General features: G+C 30.1%; 1 protein-coding gene across 1 annotated transcript; it reads right to left on the reverse strand.

Moving 5' to 3' along the window:
• Positions 1 to 14,727: 14,727 nt before the first annotated feature.
• Positions 14,728 to 16,043, reverse strand: LOC108979361 (heat stress transcription factor C-1-like). The gene is made up of 2 exons (XM_018950030.2): positions 15,757 to 16,043; positions 14,728 to 15,642 (listed from the first exon to the last, which is right to left on the reverse strand). The coding sequence occupies exons 1-2, from the start codon at positions 15,976 to 15,978 to the stop codon at positions 14,854 to 14,856; spliced, it is 1,011 nt and encodes a 336-aa protein (XP_018805575.2). The 5' UTR covers positions 15,979 to 16,043; the 3' UTR covers positions 14,728 to 14,853.
• Between the last annotated feature and the right edge of the window lie 8,392 nt (positions 16,044 to 24,435).

Genomic DNA, 24,435 nt, shown 5'->3' on the forward strand with positions numbered 1-24,435 from the left:
TTTCTTGCTCCAGTCTCCAGGCCGAGGGGGGGTGGCGTTGTCTTTCCTACTTTGCATATTCCCTCCTCCTTTGCTGAGAGAAACAATCATCGGTATTATGTGAGGTGGACATGTGGTATGTGCAGTAGCGGCTCGTTATATCTCGGTCATCCTCTCTTCAGGCAGCAGAGGTGTCAACCTCGTGAATGGTGAATGTGGGCCGATCAAACCGAGGTCCCGGTCCTTTTATCGAGACTTCCTCCCTCCTTTTATCTTGGAAGCTCTCATTCGGCTTCTCGTGGGGCTTAGCTTTAGCCGGGGCCTTTGCCCTCTTCTCTACCTACTCCAACTCCTTCCTCTTTGGCTCTGTCAACGCTCGAAGAGTGTCTTTCGTATTGATGAGGTTCTCGGCCTGGTCCATGAACTCTCGTAACATCACGAGAGTCCTCCTTGCCAACTCAACCTTAAATTGGGATCGCAGCCATACTCCTCCTAGAAGCGCCGCCAAGGTTATCGTCTAGTCTTGGTCGTAGGTGGTCATGCGCTTCTTGTTGAACCGGGCTAGGTAGGACTTCAGGCTTTTGTCCTCTACTTGTTTGATGGTGAGAAGGTATGCCGCCTCCTTCGACTAGAAATGAACTGAGTTAGGAACAGTCTGGCTAGCTCGCCAAAACAAGGGATATGGGATCGAGCAAGTGGGAGTTAGCTGAGATGAAGCTGGTTGGACTTCAAGAGAGGAAGCAGAGACTGCACAAGGGATGGGCACGTCAACTAAGACAGAACAGACTAGTAGCAGGAGGTGGGATCAGTCGCCCAGATCAGAGAATGGGTATCAAAAAAAGGTTCTTTGAGTCGCCCAGCAAGTCACCCATAGTCCAAGCTTAGGCAAAAAGTTCTCTGTACTCGACAGTCGACTTGAGCGAAACTCAGGCAGAGATTTCTCTCGAGACTTGCTCAATGGTTAGCCAGAACGAACGTCGAACAGTGAGTTCGCTCTAGGCACACTTGACACTCCGTTCGAGAGAATAACTGCATTTTCCCACCCCAGGGTTTCTGATGTCGTGCACCATATATTTGTTATGTTTATGTTCAAAATATGTAATGTTGAACAGAGTGAAACGACAGAAACAGAGAGAGGTGTCTTGTGAGCATTCTTGAGAGAGTTGAGATTGTGAGCATAATGAAGCTCTTGTAACTTACTATGTGCTTTGTAATATCCTCTAAATATGTAGGCATGTTGTCAAATCACATAAATCTTGTGTTGTGTTATTATGTATGATTAATTTCTATATTTCTACATTTATTTCACTGTCTATCTCATTATCATTATTTGTGGGTGTGGTGTTTTTCACAACACATTTTAATAGTTATTTGGAAAGTGGGTATGCAACCAATCAAATAATTCCCTTTTACTCATCATTTGCAAATAATCTAGATTGGGATATTATTTTAATATGATCCGGATCAGCCGATCACTTAATTCTATTAAAATTGAATAATGTCTTGGTGTGCCAGCTACCTACAAACTTAAAATCACGTGCGGTTGGTAATGACCATTCATTACTAGCCAAAATTGAGAACTCAAGTTTGAGCCAGGAAATACATATTTAATTTTTATTTGTGCTAATTTGATCCATTAATTACAAGAACAAATGCACGACAATACTTACAAACAAGCTGATTGACTGAGCTCTATCAAATGCGAGTATACGATCGAGAATCATAAAATAAGAAAGAAAATTACCATCGTCATGATTACCGGATAAAGTGTTTTGAGTAAGTTTCTCAACTATTTTAAAAAACTTGAACGAAATTTACACATTAATTTACGACTTATACAAGTTATTGCTCTAAACTTTAATGGGATCTTATTAAATTACATGTTTGCTATGATCTCTTCATGCATACAACTAAAAAAAGCGAGAATCTATAAATATATATATATATATATATGTGTATGTATATATGCAGGGCACCATGTCAACCACTAGCTACTTTAGTCAGGAATTCTTAATTAAGAACATTATAATCTTTAAATAAGTTGTGAACATGAAGCGTAATTGATTAGACAGTCGTGGGAATGTCACTAGAAGGTTGTGGGAAGGTCCCTTAATTTCCTTTGTGACTTTTAAATATATTAAAGCTCTTCTCGATCTTTTCTTCGTGATTTGACGTCTTTTATAAATGTATATATTTATATATATATATTTATTAGTACTTGAAAAGTAGATATTTAACGTCAAAGATCAACGTGATGTCGACGATTCACGAAGATCGAAAGCCAATATTATTGTTAATTAAATAATCGTGAAACTACACGTTGGAAGTCTTGTGGGATATATCATCATGAATACGTACTACTAATGTGGATATAATATAGTTTAAATTAACCAAAGGAATTAAGAATATTATATATATGTGATGATGATGATCATGAGATATACTTTATTTATTCCCCACATCATGTATAGTACGTACCAATAATGGAATTAGAAACAATATTGTTGAGGTGGTGGAAGACATGAATATATAGTATCCCGATACATGAAGATTAGGGATCGAGCAGGAGGATTAATAGATCAGGGTCCTAGCTAGCATACTGTGCTATTAATTGCATGCATGCACCTGTTTTGATGGAAATGGAATTAAGAAGTAAAGGAAAGGTTTTATTATTCAAGCTACTTACCTACCTACCTACCTGATTAATGCGTCAAATATAAAACAAAGAACAAAAACGATCGATCAATTTCTTTGACGCGGGTAGAGATCGACCTGCATCAATATTAATTTAAAAACGTACAGACTTACGTACAGTGCTTAATTTCTCGGAAAAATGAGCAATTCAAAACAGCTAAAATTAATATATGGTTATGTATATAGATCACTCTTTAAATATATATTTCTGTTATTCAATACTTGGCTGATCTATTAAATGGACCATCAAAGTACCCCACCTAATTTTAATCAAAATTATTAAGAATATTGCTCGATCCCCGGCCATCATTTTCAGAACCAGGTTTGAATTCTGCATACTATAAATCATGGAGGTTTAGATTTATGTGGATTCATAGGATGTAAAAATTTTAGTATAAGAACTTGAGGACTATAAGGATGATTGTGTGGATATTTAAGGTTTTAGATTTTGTAAGACTTTATGATTGAGTTTAGAGACTTTGATGTTTTGGGATTTTTAGATCTGACAAGCTTACTTTGTGGACTATAGAAAATAATTCTGATAAGTTTTAAGGTTTAGATTTTAGGTTGACTTTGTGGAACGAGTTTTGATTAGGAATTGAAGATTTAGACTTGTGATATCGATGTTTTAGAGTTTACATACACGTTGGGAGACTTTGCAAAATTAAATTTAAAAAGTGTACAGACTGGTTAAATGTGGCGGTTAGTTCTTTCTAGATGTACTTGATTTGAGATACAATGTGTTTGGGATTATAAGTTGTTAGAGTGTGCAGCGGAAGTGTGGTTTGGACCTTCCATTGGGGCGTTACAAATGGTATTAGAGCCTATCCCAACCAGAAATGTGGGACTTGAGCCATGCCACCTATAATGGACAGGCCCGACGAAGACGTCGGGAATTTAAGAGGGGTAGATTGTTATACCCCATATGATATGGATAAGGGTATGTGGTGTATGGGATCCTACATTGTTTAGGAAGAATAAGTTCTTGCTCTTTATAAGATTCCAATAGGGCTCTAATTGTATCATTGACTAGTCCTTTTGGAGTATAGACCATGTGGTTTAGGCCTTCTATTGGGGCGTTACACATACCACATACACTACAAGAAAATGAATATTTATGACAAATTATTTGTGATGAAAATAACTATTTACGATGAAAATATATTCATTTTTACAAGAAATAGTTGACCACAAATAAGCACTTAATTTTGAGTGTTTTGGGAAATAGTTTTTCAACAACTTTTTTTGTATTAAAAAAAGAACAAATTTATCATTAGGGATCTTCTATGATTTTTCTTCAAAGAGAAAATGAGGAAGTGTACCGACTTCCTTTCGCTTAATTTATAAAAAATAATTTTATTTAAAAGATAAATTTTAAAATTTGAATCTTACAAATCAAATTATGTCATATAGATTGTGTGTGGTTTAAAAACTTTCAAATAGCACTACTCATTTATAAATAAGGGAAAACCTCTGTTTATGTATACCCGAGTGCATGCATGACCACCCGAAATGAAACGTGAATTATTTATTAATGGAAATGCAGTAATCCTTCTGCACAAATTTCCAGTTTAAATTGCGTGCCTTGCAACCATTGTAATTAAATTGTAAGGAAAATGAGTCCTTTGATTTGAGTAGATGAGTGTATATATGTATATCCGAGTGCATGCATGAATCTCATTTACTTTTGGGGCAAACCCTATATATATAGCTCGCAACAACGTGGGCCTGTAAGGACCCATTTTTAATTTTTTTGTGATCACGGGCTTCACCAAAATTAATGAACACATTTAAAGCTGTCTAGCTGCGGTAGGCAGAGCAGCTACGCTACCAATCATGCACGGTAAAATACGACTTCTAAGACTTGTCTGAATTTCAAGCATCTCAAATTAAAAAGAGATAGACATAATTTTATGAGAAATGCTTGGGAGCAGTCGGAAGCCACAGCACACTGTGAAGAATTTTTTTATTTTTTTATTTTTTTTTCACCCCAGCATATTGAGTGTGCTGGGAACTCTACAAACAGTAGAGTGTGATTTAGATTTTTTCTAATTTTATTAATGTTATCCGTGTAAATTAGTAAGACAGTCCATAAGAAGGCGAAGCTCAATAATTGATTTAGGGCTCAGTATTATATGTGTATATCTCTCTCATATTTAACTAAATCCTTAAATTCGAATAAACAATACAATTTGAAGATACCTAAATACTAAAAATATGTACCTTTAGACAAGATCAGATGGATGGACCTAGCTAGATTATGTGTGTGTGTGTGTGTGGATTCTGTCTGGAACAGGATAGCAGAGTTGTATTGAAGGCTTTTTGCAGGATTCTCAAAAATTCAGTGAAAATCAAGAGGAAATAACTAGAAGTAATTTTAAAAAGATTTGTATACATAGATCTATTCGGTTCTACCTAAAACAGATTCTAGACAAAAAAACTTTTTGATATAATTGGTTTTTGAAGCAGAATAATATTGGGTGAAGGTGATGAACTTAGCATATGGATCATTGGGTGTACTAAAAGCAGTAGAAAATGAAGCAGGTTTAATGGTAGAGATACTACCAAGAGTAATAAACCTATTAGCAATATCAATGAGAGTAGCAGACTCATTTTTTATGAGCTTTATGTCAGGAATTAGGTTAGGAGTGGAAATCTTCTTCCTTTCTCTTTATTCTTGCTCATGGTTGTTGCATAAATTTACAAGTAAGAAAATCAAAAATAGAATTTTGAGATCCTTTAATATATTCAATATCAAAATTAAATATACTTAAAATAACTTGCTATCTGGCAAAAATATGCTTAGAATTGATGTTTTCAACATGTTTTTCTAAAACATGTTTAGCATTGTTACAGTCAATACGTAATAAGAATTTTTTATTTAACAAATTATTTTAAAATTTAGAGATACATAGTACTATAGATAAAATTTCTTTCTTAATAGTATTATAATTAAGTTGTGCATTATTCCAGATTCAAGAATGGCAACGAACACTATGTTCGAGTGAATCTGGTAAAATAGTTTGTTTTAGAATGCCACTATAACCAATGTCCAAGGTATCTGTTTCAACAATTTTGAAAAAAACAGAAATAGGAATACCAAGACACAGTAGAGTTTTAACATGTGTCTTGATCTGTTTAATAAGATTAGTATGAATTTCAGTCCAAGGACGAGGATTGGAATGTAGTCGCTCAAAGAGTAGACAACATTGTTTTCTCATATCTTGTAGAATTCTGCAACATAGTTGAGAGAAATCCCTAATAATGATGCTTTGATTCCGACTGATGATTCCTGCAAAAACAGAGATTCCTTTTGATTGGACTCTTATTTTTTAGTAACTTTCCTATAGTGAAATGAATAATAAAAAAAGTCAAAACTTATTATTCATTATTGTTCATTGTACTTGTATTTACTATTTACTATTGTTCACTATTATTGAAATAATTGTAAAGACGTCTCCTTGGTCTATAAAAGGAGAACCTAGCTTCATAGGAGAATGATCTTCTTTTTCTCTCATCTCTCTTTGATACCACTTGTTCCTTATATAACTTCTTGATACATTTTGTAAGTTATTTTGATTAAACGACTATTTCTACTTATATTCATCTTCTCTTTATCATTATTATTTCCATCTTATTCCAATTATCTGGTCTTACTTTATTATTTTATTAATTCTAATTTCCTGGTCTTGCTTTCATTTCCTTTATTTATTTACCTGCACTACTACTCCAGCTCCCTACTTCAACTCCCTTCTATATCTATATATATATATATATATGTGTGTGTGTGAATATATAATATACATTCTCCCACTTGATCTGATCTCAATTTTTTGCAATTGGAAAATACTGTACAAGCTCATGTAGTACGTAGTACCATTGCCAACATGTAATATTTGTTAAAGTACTACTTATGTTGAACTCGTATTAATTAATTAATTAGAACCCAATAATATAAATAAAGGGATTTATCATATTATTTTTAATCTCGTACTGTACGGTCGGTATTTTCCGTATCGGTCATTGGACCAATACAGGTATCATATATGTTTCATACCGGCCTAATAACAGCCGTACCGGCCTATATTTCAACCTATACAGGCCTGTATTTCAGTTTGTACGGGCCAATTTTCGATCTTTAATTTTTTTTTTCATTTTTTTAAACTACAAGCTTATTTTTTTATCTTCAATTCAGAATAGGATATTTATAATTTATATATATGTATTTATATATAATTCATTTATATATAGACTATTATTTTGAAATATAATTTATATAATTTATTCATATATCAACTATTCCAAAACAGTATACGAAACGATATCGATATTGAAATATTTTGTTCTAGTATATTGACCAATATGATATCTGATACAGTATTCATAACATTGATTGATCAACCAATCACGAATGCAAAATGGAGTACGTAGTACGTACGTATGTACTAGCTAGCTAGAACCGTTAAAAATGAAGGATGAGACATTAATCAAACTAATTAATTAACTCGATGGATACTGAACTATAGTTTTGTTTCGGCATGATTACTAACAGTGATATGTATATATATATATATATATATATATATATATGACAGGAAGATGATCATGACGTTGTTTTTCTTTCTTCTTTTGGTCAATGTGATATATAATTAATATATACGCACACATGTATATATGTAATATGTTTGTGTGTGTGCACGCATGATGTGTGTATATGTATAATACATGTATAGAATAAAGAGAGAAGGATTAAGGAGTACTATTTCATTTTGTCATGAACTCCTCGCATGATAATCTTAGTAATCTGTCCGCCGGCCAAGACGATCCGATTGATCATCCACTACAAGAAAATTATTTATTTGTAACCAGTTAAGTCCAGCGAAATGACTATTTGTAATTAAAATTAGTTGTAAATAATCTTTTTGTTACAATAAATTAGTCACAAAAACTCATTTTTTTTGTAATAATCTATATATAATCATCCATTACGAACTTGGTATGAAATTATAAAAAGATAGGAATAATTAGGATCCTTAATTTTGATGAAAAAAATCCTATTTACAAGTAAGTCATGTGTAAAACACACATTTCAAACTATTGGTATGGCATATATGATCTAATCTGCAAGGAAAAATATTTTAAATTTTGTAAATTAAATCTTACTATGTAAGCTGTAATGTAGTTTGTGTATTCTCTACGCGGTACGTACACTGGACGTGATTGGAAATATTGCAATTAATTATAAAGACTATTATGTGTGCGATGAAGCTTCAAATAATATTTACATAACATTTGGAAGAATGGATGATGGTCAAGTATTATTACAATATTATCCTTCTTGAATGCATTAAAGATTCTGATCTTCTCTCATAGGGAGGAGAGTCATCATCAAGATCACAGTGGGGATTCTGGTGGATATATGGAAGAAAATATGGGATATGAATCATGTGGCAAATGGGGTTAAAGTTTTTATATGGAAAGCTTGTTCTTTCTATTGATGTATGTTCAAGAGAAGAGTTATTGACACTATAAGGGATGTGACTTTTTCTTGCGATTATTTTCGTTAGAAAAAGTCTAATAAATCACCGTCCCTACCTTATTTAAATTGTAAAATTTAATTTATAAAAATTAAGTTTTAAAAATTATATTTTAAATTAAATTATGTCATATAAATACTTGAAGAGAGAAATTGAGAGTAAAATTAATTTTCACTAAATGCCTGGAAATAAACTAAACAAAAAAAATTACACGTTCCTCATGAATATCCCTTCAGCCTTCAGGTTCATAATCCTTACTAACTACATAACATGAATTTATTCTCATCTTCAAACATATATATTGGATCTCATAAATCACATGACGAGAATATTGTAAATGTTGATGGAAATGCCGCTCCAATCTCTTCATACATCTCTTAAATATTTTATCTTAAACTCTACATCTTAAAGTTGAAAAGATATAGAGAACATGAAGTGAGTCCAAAGCCATTAAGATATAAAACAAAAAACAAACAAAATTAAGACTCCCAGACATATATAATTTATTAAGCGTTTAATATTGTCTAAAAAATTCGATTTAATATTGTAGGATCATTCATGTATAGTTGTTTAAATAAAATTTTTAGCAAACATAAAGATACCCAATAAACATTCACGATGTACAAGATCTAGTTTATATATACGAGCCTATAAGCTATGCAATACGTGAATCTTTGTGTATGTTGTGTACGAGAGAGAGATATAATTTTATAGTAGAGAAATTCGAAACGGTTTATAGGATGATTTATTTTGACGAAACAATATAAAAAGTTGAATTACAAGTGCCTTTAGGTGAAATCTAGAGTCGATTTATATCTTTATATGTTAAAAAAGAAATAAAAGTTAAAAGTTACAACAGTTCATAATAAAACATTACTTTTAAAATGTTTACCGCTTCATAAACATAACACTTCAAGATTCCATTTTTTATTCTAATTATTGCCAACAATAGCCTATTTTCTAGATAGAATGCCACATCAGAGTCATATGAAACAATATAAAGGTTGACGAAATAATATGAAGGTTAAAATAATACATTTTGGTGAAATCTTGAATCGATTCATATCTTTATATGTAAGAAAAGAAATGAAACTTAAAAGTTACAACAGTTTATAATGAAACATTGCTTTTAAAATGATTACCGCTTCATAAACATAATATTCCAAGATTCTATTTTTTATTCTAATTATTGTTAACAATAGCCTACTTTTATAGATAGAATGTCACTTCAGAGTCATATGACTCCACTTTTATATATATATATATATATATATATATATATATATCTAACTCTATCCTAACCCAAAAACTATAAATATCTAAGCAATATAGGAGAGGTTTAGATTCAGAGATGAGTTAAGATAGTTTGTGAATAATAAAATTATTTATTATATTTGGTGTGAGAGTCACCATTATAATTTTTACAAATTTCTATATAAAATATAATAAATAATTTAATTTTTTTAAATATTAAAATAATAATAATATTAAAAAATTATATTATAATAATATTTTATTTAACTTTCAATTTTTATCTTAATTTATTTCATTTCAACTGCATGTCGAAACAACCAAACCTAACATTATTATTTTTTCAGTAATCAACTCTTGGAAACGAATCAAAAACCAAAAATAAAAATAAAAATAAAAAGACAGTGGAGCCTAAAATACATGGGACAGATTTCCCCAATCTCATTAGACAAAGGGTACGTTTGGGTGTTGAAAAGTGTTGAGAAGTGTTAAGAATGTTTGTGAATAGTTATGAGTAGAGATTGGAGTGAGTTTGTGGGTCCCATTGAGAGTATTTTGAGTTGTTTGGATGTGTGAAGTAGGGCTGTACAAAAAACCGATAAACCGACCTAGACCGACTCAGACCGACCGCCGGAGCTCGGAACCGGCCGAAACCGGTGAAGAACCGGTCGGCGTGCGGCAGAAAATAGTATAAACCGATATCGGCCGGTTCGGCGTCGGTTCGAACCTGGTTCAAACCGCTGAACCGGCCGATTAAAGAAATGTTATTTTTTTTTTATATATTCTGTATTCAAAACGACGCCGTTCCACTTAAGTTTAAGTGGAACGGCGTCGTTTTAAGTCTGTAATTGTGTTTTAACATAACTGAAACAACGCCGTTTGGTATTAAACCAAACGGCGTCGTTTTATTCATAACATATTAAAAAAAAATTAAGTAGAACGACGCCGTTTGGTTTAGACCAAACGGCGTCGTTTTGAAATTAGGTCGTCTTCTTCCTCAGGCGTCTTCTTCCCAGTGACGCATCGCATTTTTCATCCCCTCTCTCTCCTCTGCGACACTCTCTCTCTCTCTACTCTCTTAGACGAAACTCGCCGATTAACCGACCGTGAACCGCCAGAGAATTGCCGGTGTCGAGACGGCCGGTGTTTTTCTCCCCATCGATCGGTTTCGGCCGGTTTCCTCCTCCAAAAATAAACTATCTGTCGGCGTCGGTTTTACCCCAAAACCGCGTCGATACAGTCGGTTTTCACCCCTAGTGTGAAGTATGTTGAATTGTTAACTTTTGAGTAAGTAGTTGATAAATGTGTGGGTCCCATAAATATTATAGTGATTTTATTTTTAGTAATAAATATTATAATGATTTTATTATAGTGATTTTTTAATATTAATAAATATTGTAGTGATTTTATTTTACTTTTATATATAATAATGATAAATAGTATAATGATTTTATTTTTAATTTATATATAATTGTGATAAATATTATAATGATTTTATTTATATATATATAATAGTTATAAATATTATAGTAATGTTATTTTTTATTTATATATTATAGTGATTTTATTTTTAATTTATATATAATAGTGATAAATATTATAGTAGTTTATTTTTTATTTATATATAATAGTGATTTTATTTTTTATTTATATATTAGTGATTTTATTTTTTATTTATATATTATAGTGATTTTATTTTTTATTTATATATTATAATGATTTTATTTTTTATTTATATATTATAGTGATAAATATTATAGTGATTTTATTTATTATTTATATATTATAGTGATTTTATTTTTTATTTATATATTATAGCGATTTTATTTTTTATTTATATATAATAGTGATAAATATTTTTTATTTATATATTATAGTGATTTTTATTTATTTATATATTATAATGATTTTTTTTATATTTAATAGTGATAAATATTATAGTGATTTTATTTATTATTTATATATTATAGTGATTTTATTTATTATTTATATATTATAATGATTTTATTTTTTTATTTATATTTAATAGTGATAAATATTATAGTGATTTTATTTTTTATTTATATATTATAGTGATTTTATTTTTTATTTATATATTATAGTGATTTTTATTTATTTATATATTATAATGATTTTTTTATATTTAATAGTGATAAATATTATAGTGATTTTATTTTTTATTTATATATAATAGTGATAAATATTTTTTATTTATATTTAAAAGTGATAAATATTATAGTGATTTTATTTTCTATTTATATATAATAGTGATAAATATTTTTTATTTATATATTATAGTGATTTTATTTTTTATTTATATATTATAGTGATTTTATTTTTTATTTATATATTATAGTGATAAATATTTTTTATTTATATATTATAGAGATTTTATTTTTTATTTATATATAATAGTGATAAATATTTCTTATTTATATATTATAGTGATTTTTTATTATTTATATATTATAATGATTTTTTTATTTATATTTAATAGTGATAAATATTATAGTGATTTTATTTTTTATTTATATATAATAGTGATAAATATTTTTTTGTTTATATATTATAGTGATTTTTTATTATTTATATATTATAATTATTTTTTTATTTATATTTAATAGTGATAAATATTATAGTGATTTTATTTTTTATTTATATATAATAGTGATAAATATTTTTTATTTATATATTATAGTGATTTTATTTATTTATATATTACAACGATTTTTTTATTTATATTTAATAGTTATAAATATTATAGTGATTTTATTTTTTATTTATATATAATAGTGATAAGTATTATAGAATGTTTGTGAATAGTTATGAGTAGAGATTGAAGTGAGTTTGTGGGTCCCATTGATAGTATTTTAAGTTGTTTGGTATGTGAAGTATTTTCAAAAATACGAGAATACTTAGAAAGTGTTGAAGACACTTAGTCACCCAAACACAGCCAAAGACTTTTTCCCTCTGGACCAGACACAGGTGTCACCCTGTCTAATTATACTATTGGAGTTTTATTATTAGTGCATATTGCTTTATATTTATATAATATTTTATTTATTTATTTTTTATTATTATTATGGAGCAGAGCATCATAGCAACGGCATTCCACTGAAGTGGTGTGTAGACTGTAGAGGAGGTCCTACAGTCTTAAAATACACCCTAGAAAAAAAAAAAATCACATGGTTCCAGAGCTGTGTTATTTCATGCTTGGTGGGGCCCCCTTCGAGTCTTGGGGATTCGTCGTCCCACCATCATAATGTGTGCCAGAGCACCACCATATTGGTGCTCATGTGATCCGGCTTAAAAAGGCCAAACACAAGGACACGACGAAAAATATATATATAAAGCGATGCATTGGGAAATCAACACGTGTCCCCTCCCACGTGCACTCTGCAGCCCCATGATTGGTCCCCACCTAAAAGAGATGCCTTTGACCCCACAGTGGGCCCGCTAACCTATCCCATTATTGTCATCACTGGGCCCCACTTCCTCGCCGAGTTGCTCTCGCATCGCGACACGCGTCTAGTGAATCCCCAAAAAAAAGTGCATTAGTTTTCCGGTTGGCCCTATTCGACCCATCCCTCATGTCATGTTAATCCATTCATTGTTATCATTATTGATTTCCTTTTACTTTAATAAAATTAGATGAGAAAATTTTAAATAAGTTAAATAAAGTATTATTTTTTTATATTATTATTATTTTAAAATTTTAAAAAATTAAATTATTAATTATATTTTATATAAAAATTTAAAAAAATTATAATAATAAAATAAAATGAAGTGAGATGATTTATGCATTTAACGAGCCCTTAATTATTTATTTTCATCAAACATTCCATCTATGATAAAAAAATTATTAGAATTTAAAAAAGAAACTTAGAAATAAATTTATAAATAAACGTACTTAATATTATATATAATACAATTTTATGTCTGTTTTTCCTTCACGGCGAGCGCATTGGCTTTGTAAGATATAATGAAAGGAAACAAAAATGCCATCTCAGGTAGGGTAACTGGTAAGGCATAGAATACAGAGTGGTGACGGGACCCAATGACCCAACATTTCCACTTCAATATTTATTACATTATTTTATTTAAATAATGAAATGTGTATTAAAAATACATATCCAACTTTTATATATATATATATATATACACGATAAAAAGAAAAATGATAATTACGATCGTGAGTGTATAAATATTATATAATTATTTTAAAATAAATAAATAAATATGAGACTTGTATAAAAAATTATTTTTTAAAAATAAATTTTACTTTTTTTAAAAAATAATTTTATGATATTTATACATTTCGGTGTAAAAAAAAATAAACGAAGTGGCAGTTCGTTTTATTTTACGTGGGCAGTTTCCCATCCTGAAATCTTGAGAGGCGTCCCAAAAGCGGGGCGAAGGGTCATTTGCTCAAGTGGGCTCTGTAGTATTTTGATGCGGCCAATCACAGCAGCACTTGCACTGTGGTTTTTGGATTGTTTAGACCAATCCGAGACACCGCCTGGAAAACCTACCAAACACATATATCTGGAGCTGCGTCGAGACTCCCAATTCACATTGGCATGGACCCCAAGTCCCTCTAATTCCTATAATTTTGAGCGACAACACACATGTCATTCCCGTAATCCTGGTTTCTCTCTCTCTCTCTCTCTCTCTCTCTGGCAGGCATCATGCACCAAATAAAATTACATGGATCCTTTCCCAATTGGTCAAGTTGCATAGCCATATTGTAGCTTAATTTCTATACGTTTTTGCTGTAATCTTGTTTTCATTTAAGTGGCCTTTCTTCATGGATTCTCAGCTTTGATAGAAATTTTTTTAAAATGTTGCTTGTACAGTGAGTTCTTTATTCTAATCAATTCTTATATAGAATTTAGTTACAAGACAATATTAACTATGATACGTTTGAATATACGAGATTTATTTGGTTATCGAGATTTTAGCAACCCAACAATGTCGATGCTTTAAGATTATAATTTTATAAAATTTGTTACCAGATTTAAGTATCTAAAAAGATAGACACGTAAAATTTAGCATCTATTTCTGTGTTTTTTTTTTAATGCATTTAGAAGAAAGAAGTTTCGAACTATAAATTTCTATTTTAAAGGTTGAAGATTATGCTAATCAGGCCACAGATTTTTTGACATTTATTTCTGTGTTTTGAATTATTTCAACGTCTATAAACATCACTAGATATTGACTTTTATTATTATTATTTCTTTTTTAAAAAATAATTAACATATATCAAGCACATAATTTTAATCTTTTCCTTGGTTTAGGAAAACCACAACCAAAAAAAAAAAAAGGGATAGAAATTAATAGAAAAGATAGAATCCAAGAGAAATCTTGTGAATCAACTATCTAAAAGCTAAAGCTAAAAGCCACCTCTGAAGAGAGAAAACGGATAAGGCGGTGGCGGACTCGCCTCCACCCCAGCCGCCATTTCTGTGAAAAGGCTTACTTGGCCACTGCTCCCATTTCCATAACCCGACATATTACTTTCTGGCGGAGACACCGCCGTGCTATTTCCAATTCCCGTAGTAGTGGCCGTTGGCGCCGACAAAAAGGGGCTATCAATGGCGATGCAACCAAAAGGTTCTTGGGCAATCGAATAAGAACCCATCACCTGCCTTTGGATAAACCATCCCGGCGTAGGGTTATCCGGCGACGATTGTTCACGAAAATTATCGATTTCAAAACCAGTCTCCGGCGACGACGAATTTACGCCTTGAGTTGTTCCCTCTTCTTCGTCCTCAGTCTTTATCGAAGAAGACGACGATGCAGAAGGTATCATTAGCCGCCGCTTCTTCTCGCTCATAAGTCTCCTGGTCCGTTCTTTCTGGAGCATTAGGCGGGGTATAATATCTGGGTCTTCCACGACTTTGTGCAAGAACGCCATCATTTGCTCCGGCCTTCTCTCCGTCGCCTCCAAACGCCTGTTCATGCCACGAAGCTCTTCGTCCAGCGCCTTCTGCTCCTCCTTCAACCTCGCTATTTCCATAACCAGTTCCTCTTCATCATCTACATCTTCGTGTTTCAACCCTTGCGTATTCGAATTCCGACTCTGCCTCCTCCGCACGATGTTCCTCAACAAGTGCTTCTGGCCTCGGAGAAACCACTCGTTCGCGAATTCCCATCTATCAGGATCCACCTTTCTGAATCCCTGATCATTTACAGAACACAAGAGAACAGTTTTCCATCACGGTCTTGTAAGAAACCAAACACAAAGAGACAAAGATTTGCTACAGTTTTGTTTTGTTTTTGCTTTCTTACTCACATAGGTGTTGAGCTGTCGGACGAAACTGGAGAAGTTGTTGTGCTTGAAATACGCAGGTAAGATCCTCTGCGAGAAGTCCAAGGGATCGATGACGATGAAGCTGTTGTTGGCTCTTCCCCAGGTGATCAAACTATCCGTCTTCGGATCGTTGATCATCTGATAAGTCTTCATAACGAACGGCGCGATGACGTTGTTCGCCTCCATTCCATTAACAGCGAGCATACTATTTTTGAGATGGAACTGAGAAGGGAGTGTGTGAGGACTGAGGAGGAGGGCCTCTGCCTAGAGAAACCGTGAAAAATGGGTGCGGCAGCACCGTAATATATAAAAAGGACGCACGTACAGTAACACTAGATAACGTGGCGGCCATCCAGCATGGTTTTGATATTTTCCTTAGGTCACGGGATGGGACCCACGTGGCTCCACTTTTTTATCATCTTTATGCGACAGGTCATCACCCCCCGGCGATTAGATATTTTCCAAGACGGGACCTTCTCCCACGCGCATATACAGAGCGTGTGAGATGAGTGGTACGCTTGCAAACAATTGTCGCTATTGGCTAAAAGCCTAAACGACAAGGCGGGTTTTCGTTGAGAACAAAAACAAAAAACAATAAACAAAAAACAAAAAAAAAAAAAAAGATTCGCACATTTTGAAAGGAAACTCTTTTTTTTGTCAACTTTTTTTTCGAAATCACCTTTTTTTTTTTGTCAAACTTTCTATTTCGCAACCAGCTTGTTGGCTGTAGTTTAAAAGTACGTTAAAAATAATAATTATATTTCTAGTTAAAATCATGTTTTGACATACATTTGGTAGGGATTTTGATAAGAATATGTTTATTAAGTTAATAAATCATAGCATAAAAGGCAAAAGGTGAACGAATTTACATTCTTTAATATTAGTAGACTCAATTTCATATCATTACGATGGAAGTGACGAGATTAATAGTGTGAAATTATTATTTATCTTAAAAATTTAAGTACATAAAAAGAAATAAATTTTATTATTTATTTTAATATTTTTAACACACTCTCTTACGTGTGGGTTCGATTCTCTATCAATATATGATTGAACATTTGAAATATTAAATTAAATAAAATAAAGTATAGAATCATGATTCGAATTCAAGACATTTGCTATTATACCATGTAGATTCAATATTTGTTCCAAAAGCTTATATAGATAGAAATATGTAGATTTTATTATTTATTTTATATCTTAATAAATATGAATATACAGTTTTTTAAGAAAATATCAAAACAAAGTATCAAGTTTTTTTCTTAAAAATAATAATGAAAGGAAATCTACATGTGTAGAATGAACAAGGATGATTGTGATGAGGTTCATTCTTTTGCATGTATTGGTTCACGAGCGATTTCACTTTTATTTTTAAAGTTTACTCGATCAATTTTTATGTTAGACTTTTGAATCTTGTAAATTTATAACTCGTGTGATCATATAATATATTTCATACCACAATTATTGTGGTCGGGAATTGGAACTTTTATAAGTTCTTAAACTACAACCAGTGCATTAGTAAACAAATCTTAAGAAAAAAACTAAAATATAATAAGTAATGTTATTTAGAGTCATAAAGTGTGCAAGCGACGTATAATCATTTTTTTAAAAAAATAAATTTTACTATTAAAATATTAGTTTCTTTCATGCATATCTTATATTTATTCATTTTTAAAAAAAAAAATTATACGAAACTTACGCACTCAACGATTATAAATATTGTTTTTCAAATATAATAATGCAACTACAATAAACACAGTTATAGCTAACTTTGAGTTTAGTTTTTACGATTTTAATTTATTTAATAAATAAGACTAGTTTTTTTTCTAATCTGAACTCGTTTACTAACTAATCTTACCCGAGTCGAATTTATATTAATGAAGTTCGAACCAATTATATTTGTTTACAACCTTAACTTTGCTCTAAGAGAATATCATCGAATAGCAATTATATTTTCATTTTGTTCTTGCCTGTATATACCTCACTTTCGTGAACAGTCTCTCGTATGTATGCTGCTTCAGGAGTTTTCGAGGTTTTTCTTGCCTCCCAAACAGTGTGTTAAGACTTTGAGCCGACAAGTTGCACACAGTAGGAAGGAGCATGATGCTGCTTCAGGAGTTTTCGAGGTTTTTCTTGCCTCCCAAACAGTGTGTTAAGACTTGAGCCGACAAGCTGCACACAGTAGGAAAGAGCGTGAAGGGGATCCAAGATTTATAAAACATTATATTATAATAATAAAAAAAGCCTATCAAAGAGTGCCAAATTGGGAGGGAAAAGTAGAGTGGCTTACACCTTTTTATTCCTCTTATCTCTTTTTATTATTATAATTTTTTTAAATTTTTACATAAAATATAATAAAAAATTTAATTTTTTAAATCTCAATTTAATTTTTTTAAATCTCAAAATAATTATAATATTATAAAATAATATTTTAACAATATTTTTTAATTTTTATCTTTCATTTAAAATTATCTCATCTCATCTCTATGTCTAAACTAACCCTTAAATTCAGCTGCTCGATATCGGTATTCGGGACATTGCTTCTGTATCAAGGCTCCTCGTGCGTTGGTGCATTATTCATTAATAAATAAAGAGTAATATTATACACTATATTTTCATCATATTTTAATCATACTAAATGATATGTAATATATTTATTATTATTAGATGATAAAAAAATGTTTAATAAATAATTATTTAATAGTGATAAATATGTCACATCATATTTAATTAAATAAAAATAGATGATAGTGTGGTGTATAAAATTTTTCATAAATATAAATGAGAAAAATGAGTTAATATCTTACATCTTGTAAAAGTGAAGTTATTAATTGATGTGAAATGCTAGATTTAATTATAAGTTAATTAGAGGAGTTTTATAATTTGACATGCACAATTTATCAAGTTAAATTAATCTGTAAATTTATTTTTATTAAATTTTTGTATAAATTATATATTTTTATTTGTTAACATAATATAAAGACCATAAATAAATAAATAAATATTATTCATTAACTTTTAGAAAATAATGTTAAACGATCGGTAAATGAGTTAAAAATAACAAATAATTTTTAAATCAGTAATGTTATATACAGTCGTAGAATACATAAACGATATGTAGTCGCTTTAAAAAAGAGTAGAGTCCACTCATAAAAAATTAATTTATTTTCATATGGATCTCATATTTATTTATTTTTTTTAAAATAATTTTACGACATTTGCACACTCACAACGTATCATTTATTTTTTTAAATATTAATGTCATAACAACAGAGAAAAAAGTGATAACAATTTTTAAGTCTTACAAATCATAAATATTACACCTGTCTAATATTATATTTATATATATATATATATAAATTCATGGCATGCACTTAGATCTGTCGGACACGTGTAGGGCGGAAGTTGGGGAGTGGTGTTAGGAGCGTAGGGAGCAGTTTGATATTGAGTAATTGTATGCTTGGTTGTCTGCTCCTTATAGGCTCTTATCATGACAACCCCGTCGGTTGATTTTGAGTGTCTTGCTTCTAAAAAATAATAATTTTATTCTTAATTAAATAAAATAATCTTTCAAGATCTCGAGGTTGGACTTTCAACAAAGAGGTACGGCTTCGTTTGAAATCACAACTTCTCTCAATTCATCTCAATTTATCATTACAATTTTTTTAAATCTCAACACAAAATATAATAAATAATTTAACTTTTTCAAATCTTAAAATAATAATAATAATAATAAATAATATTCTAACAATATTTTATTATCTCAACTCAGCTCAACTCAACTCACTTCAACATCCAAACGCAACCGTAATGGTTAAGGAAAAGATCACTTTGTCCTCCTAATCTTATCATATTTTTGACCGCGTGTCAATTTTTTTTTATTTAAGAATTAAAGAAGTAATTTTAAATATATTAATTTTTTTTAAATATTTAAATATATTAAAAAAATATAAAAAAATCAAAAAAAAAAATCAAAAATTGAGGGTCAATAAATTTGAGCGGGTTACTCTGGACGACAGATTAGCCCGACTCAATGGGTAATGCTAAGGATATGCTGGTGGATCCTGTTGGAGCATCCCGCTCCACTTTTTTATTTTATTTTAGTTTTTTTTAAGTAGTGATTAAAAAAATATTGCTTAATAATATTGTAAATTTTCTTTTTTTTGAAAAACAAAATCTTTAAAAGTGTTAAAAAATGATCTGAAAAAAAAACTTATAAATATTTTTTCACAACATTTTTTAACATTTTTAAATATTTAAAAAAAATAAAAAAAAATTATAATATTATTAAATAATATTTTTTTAATCACTGCAAAAAAAGAACTAAAAAAATAAATTGATGCGGGATGTTTGATAGGGATCCCGATCCCTATCATTTTCCAAGAGGTAATAGAACACGTGTCACGTATCATTTAAATATTAAACATGTTTGTACATTTAAATATATTCTTACTTGTAAATTATTGATCATTTATTCAATAAATAATTCCACTATTTTTTTTATTCAAATCATGGTTAAAATACTTTTCAATTATTATAGCTTCTTTTCATTTAAATTGATATTATTGGATAAATTTTAAATTCGCTATGTTAAAATTTCAATGTCAAGCTTATGAGTGTGAAAGTTTAGAAATGTATATATACAAGATGTGTCGTTTGGATAGTGAATTGAGATGAGATGAGTTGAAAAGAAAGTTGAAAATTGAATAAAATATTATTAGAATATTATTCTTTTAATATTATTATTATTTTGAGATTTGAAAAAGTTAAATTGTTTATTATATTTTGTGTGTAAATTTGAAAAAGTTATAATGATGAGATGAAACAATTCTTGTATCCAAACGAAGCCTTAATTTGAGGGTTAAGTTTTTTAAAGAAAATCATGGAATAAAATTTCAATAAAAAATATTAATAAGATGTTGAAGAATGTTATCTTTATCCTTTTCTTTTTCATCTTTAAAGAAACAGGAGATTCAATATTACTTGCCCAAATAAAAAATGGGGTCCTTAATTTGATTAAATATCCATTAAACAAATTTTATGCACTTGACCCACATGATGTGCAACAAAAGTGCAAAAGTGGCCATGCAATCTAATCCACAAAACTATATACAGCATACGATGTAAAAACATACAACAATTTTGTTATTTTTCAATAATGAAAAAACAATTTTATTATTTTTCAAGAGGAAACTTTACAACAATTTTGTGTTCGAAGGAACAAAAGAAATCCTCCATATATCACACAAACTTGATAATAATTTATTCCAATCTTTATTTTATTTTTTTACTTGAAATGGATAATATCTACTTAGAATGTTTAATATTCTTATTTGTTATTCAATAAACAATTTAACTTTTTTAAATCTAAAAAAAAATATTTTAATAATAATTTATTCAATTTTCATATCATCTCATCTGTGTAACCAAACAAGATCTTAGTCATACTTTTTTTTTTTGTGACTTCATATATCAACTACATAAATAACAATTAGTACTTAGCATGTCACACAACATGTGTAATTGGAAACTACAAAAGCTTAAGTTGAAGAACACCATATTTCTTTTAAGAAAAATGATAAACACACATTACTTTTCACAACAATTAATTACACAACCATATTTTAAAATGAATGTTAACTTAGTAAAATACTTTATAAAAGTAACATCATTTTATAAAAATACCATCATTTTAAAACATGTGTTGTGAAATATGTCATAAAATATGTTATGTTGGTATCATTACTCTTATTTTAAATGATCAAATCATAACGTGAGCAATATAAATGCTTCATATTTTATGCTAAATAGATACTAGTAAGAGGAAACAAGCTCGTTTCTTTATAACTTAGAACTTCATATGCATATTTCGATTTCTCGAGAAATAGAAACTTATATATAACTTCAAACCCCACAATTGGGTGTGGCCTTGCATTGATAGTCAATGATATGATCAGATGGAGTGAGATTTGTCCCTTCTTTCAGATCATCCCTTATTAATATGCACCAAATCAGACCCATGATAATATATTTCACTCTTTTTGTTTGTATTTGTCACACATATTTAGCTTTAATTAACCAAGATATGGTAGATTTAGAAAGAATTAAATATCATTTTATACAATGTATAGCTAATTAAGGTAATTGTAATCATCATGTTTACTTAGGCTTGCATGAGATATACATCGAGAAACATCTTGCTCTTCATGTCACAATCATGCTATTATGCTAACAGTGGTGAATTATAAAGGACCATTAAGATGTGCCTAATTAATGGTTGGCCAAGCAATTTGAATTGAAGCTGCATGCTTATATATTATTGGTCTATTTTCTTAAGGTCTAAGTTTGATAGACCAACTCCAAAATAATATAATAACATATATTAGATTTATGTTTGTAATCCAATTAATCTGATCAACGCGCACCCACACACATATATATATATATACACACATTCGATTTATCGCAAAAATAGTAACTAGCGAGAATGAGAGGAAACTAGTAGTTAAATACAATGATTAATTAAGATCATAATTTAATTATATTAAATAACGTGACAAAAATGATAAGATTGAAAATAAATATAAAAAAAAACAACATCATTTTCTATTAATTTATATTTGACTTATAACAACGTACCGACTTAGGGTATTGAAAATTACATACACAAATTGTGACATCTCATTAAGTTCCCTGCATTGAAGGTAAACGTGATCAATTTTTAAATACTAATAGGTGGGTCATCTTTATAATTGTGATTAGAATTTAGATGGAGAAAATGTTCAAAAAATGGTGATGTGAAAGCATACAGTTATTACGGTGGGAAGAAAAAGAAAAGGCAATGATAGAGACATGATGGGGTTGAGACAAAGAGACATGATCACGTACAAGTACGGGAGAGATTATAAGGTGTCTAATCACACAGCAAAGTGGTTGGGGAGTTGTTTGTAGAACTTAAGCCGACCTATCTGTAAGCCGACCTATCTATTTATTTTGATTCTTCTTCATTCCAATCAAAGATGCTCATCTAATTAAGAAGAGTGTATTAAATAGAGTGTACTAAGGAAGAAATTTTTCTCATTTTATTTTATTATTATAATTTTTTATATAAAATATTATAAATAATTTAATTTTTGTAAATTTTAAAATAATAATAATATTAAAAAATAATATTTTATTCAACTCATCTAATCTTATCTCATCTCACAATTTAAACGAGTCATTAATGTATTATATTAATTCTATTCTTCATTTGTGAATTATAATTATGGTCTTGGTATATGAATGATAAGCATTAGTTACCTCTGAGCTAGCAACAATTAATCAAAATAAATGAATGTAAAATGTTTGTAAATAATGTGACATATTTTAAATAGTTTTATAAGTCAACTACTTAAACAAGAGTCGGTTAGTATATATCACATAGAATCATGTGTGATTGAGAGAAATAAAATCTATGATAAAGATCGAAATTAATATTTTTCCTAATTAAATATCTTATTTGAGGTATTAACAAGAATTATCTAAACACTAGAATTAATATGATTATCCATGGGCTTAACTTTCTTGCTTGCCCCTCAGGACTCAGTTACCTGATATGATATATAAGACGATGAGTTTGTTCAAACCCCATATTTTAACATATGAGTTTTATGGTTTAAAGGTTTAACAAAATGATGTGATTTAATATGGTATTTTAGATTGTAAAACTATTTTTATTATAAAATAGATCTAACATATCATATGAAGTCATATCAGTTTATGAGTTTATTTTTATGAGATCTTTTTGTAACTATATATAGCACTTCTCTTTAATATAATACAATTTCGCTATGTACAATTGCTAGCTATAGTTGCCGTTCAGTCGGCTGAAGTGGCAGTTGCTATTAAAAAAAAAAAAAAAAAGCAAAAAACAAAGTGCAGTTCATTTCGGATTCCCGCTTCGCTTTTCTGCTTCTCATTTTCTTCCTCTGGTTTTCTTTGGCAATTTGTGCTTCTCATTTTCTTGCTCTGGTTTTCTTCTTGCCAAAAACTAACGGCGCTTTGAGTGCATTTTGAAACTTCTCTTTCATTTCCATACTCACTGACACTTCCATTTCCCCTTCTTTTTATTTTTCTTTTTTTTTTTTCCAATTGCTCCTCATTCTTTCATGCGATAACAACGGAGCCACAACAAAAGAAAAGAAAACTATAACTTCCTTTTTCTTTTCCTTATTTACCATTCATCCTCCTAGAGTCTCAACACTGCATAAAACTATCAAGCAAACCCATCTTTTTTCCCCCTCTGCACCAACAAAACCAACAACAAAACACCACCAAAGTACTAAACCACCATCAGATCAAGGAAGAAAAGAACATCCCATATGGTAAACATATATATTGTTAATTATTAGAGAGAGAGAGGGAGAGGTGGCTTACAGAGGAACCATAGGGAGTAGGCTATGGCTTTGGGTTATGCTTGCGGGGATAATGGCGACACTTGTTTCTACCATCTGCTTTCTTTGTAGTCGTGTTAACGAGGAAGATGACATAACGCTGTAGCTGAAGACGAAGGCAGCGATTTGTGGTCTCAAACTTCCATCAGTCGGCTGAGGGAGGGAGGGTGGCGGGTTCGAGGGGAGGGACGTGCTGTCGAGGTTTCTTCAATGCTTCCAGGGGAAG

The sequence above is a fragment of the Juglans regia genome, chromosome 1, assembly GCF_001411555.2.
Source record: "Juglans regia cultivar Chandler chromosome 1, Walnut 2.0, whole genome shotgun sequence".
NCBI lineage: Eukaryota > Viridiplantae > Streptophyta > Magnoliopsida > Fagales > Juglandaceae > Juglans > Juglans regia.

Coding starts and splice junctions, on each gene's coding strand:
- LOC108979361 (XM_018950030.2), bottom strand. CDS start 15,978: ATGCTCGCTGTTAATGGAATGGAGGCGAACAACGTCATCGCGCCGTTC. Junction 15,643..15,756: donor TCCGACAGCTCAACACCTAT/GTGAGTAAGAAA, acceptor GTAAATGATCAG/GGATTCAGAAAGGTGGATCC.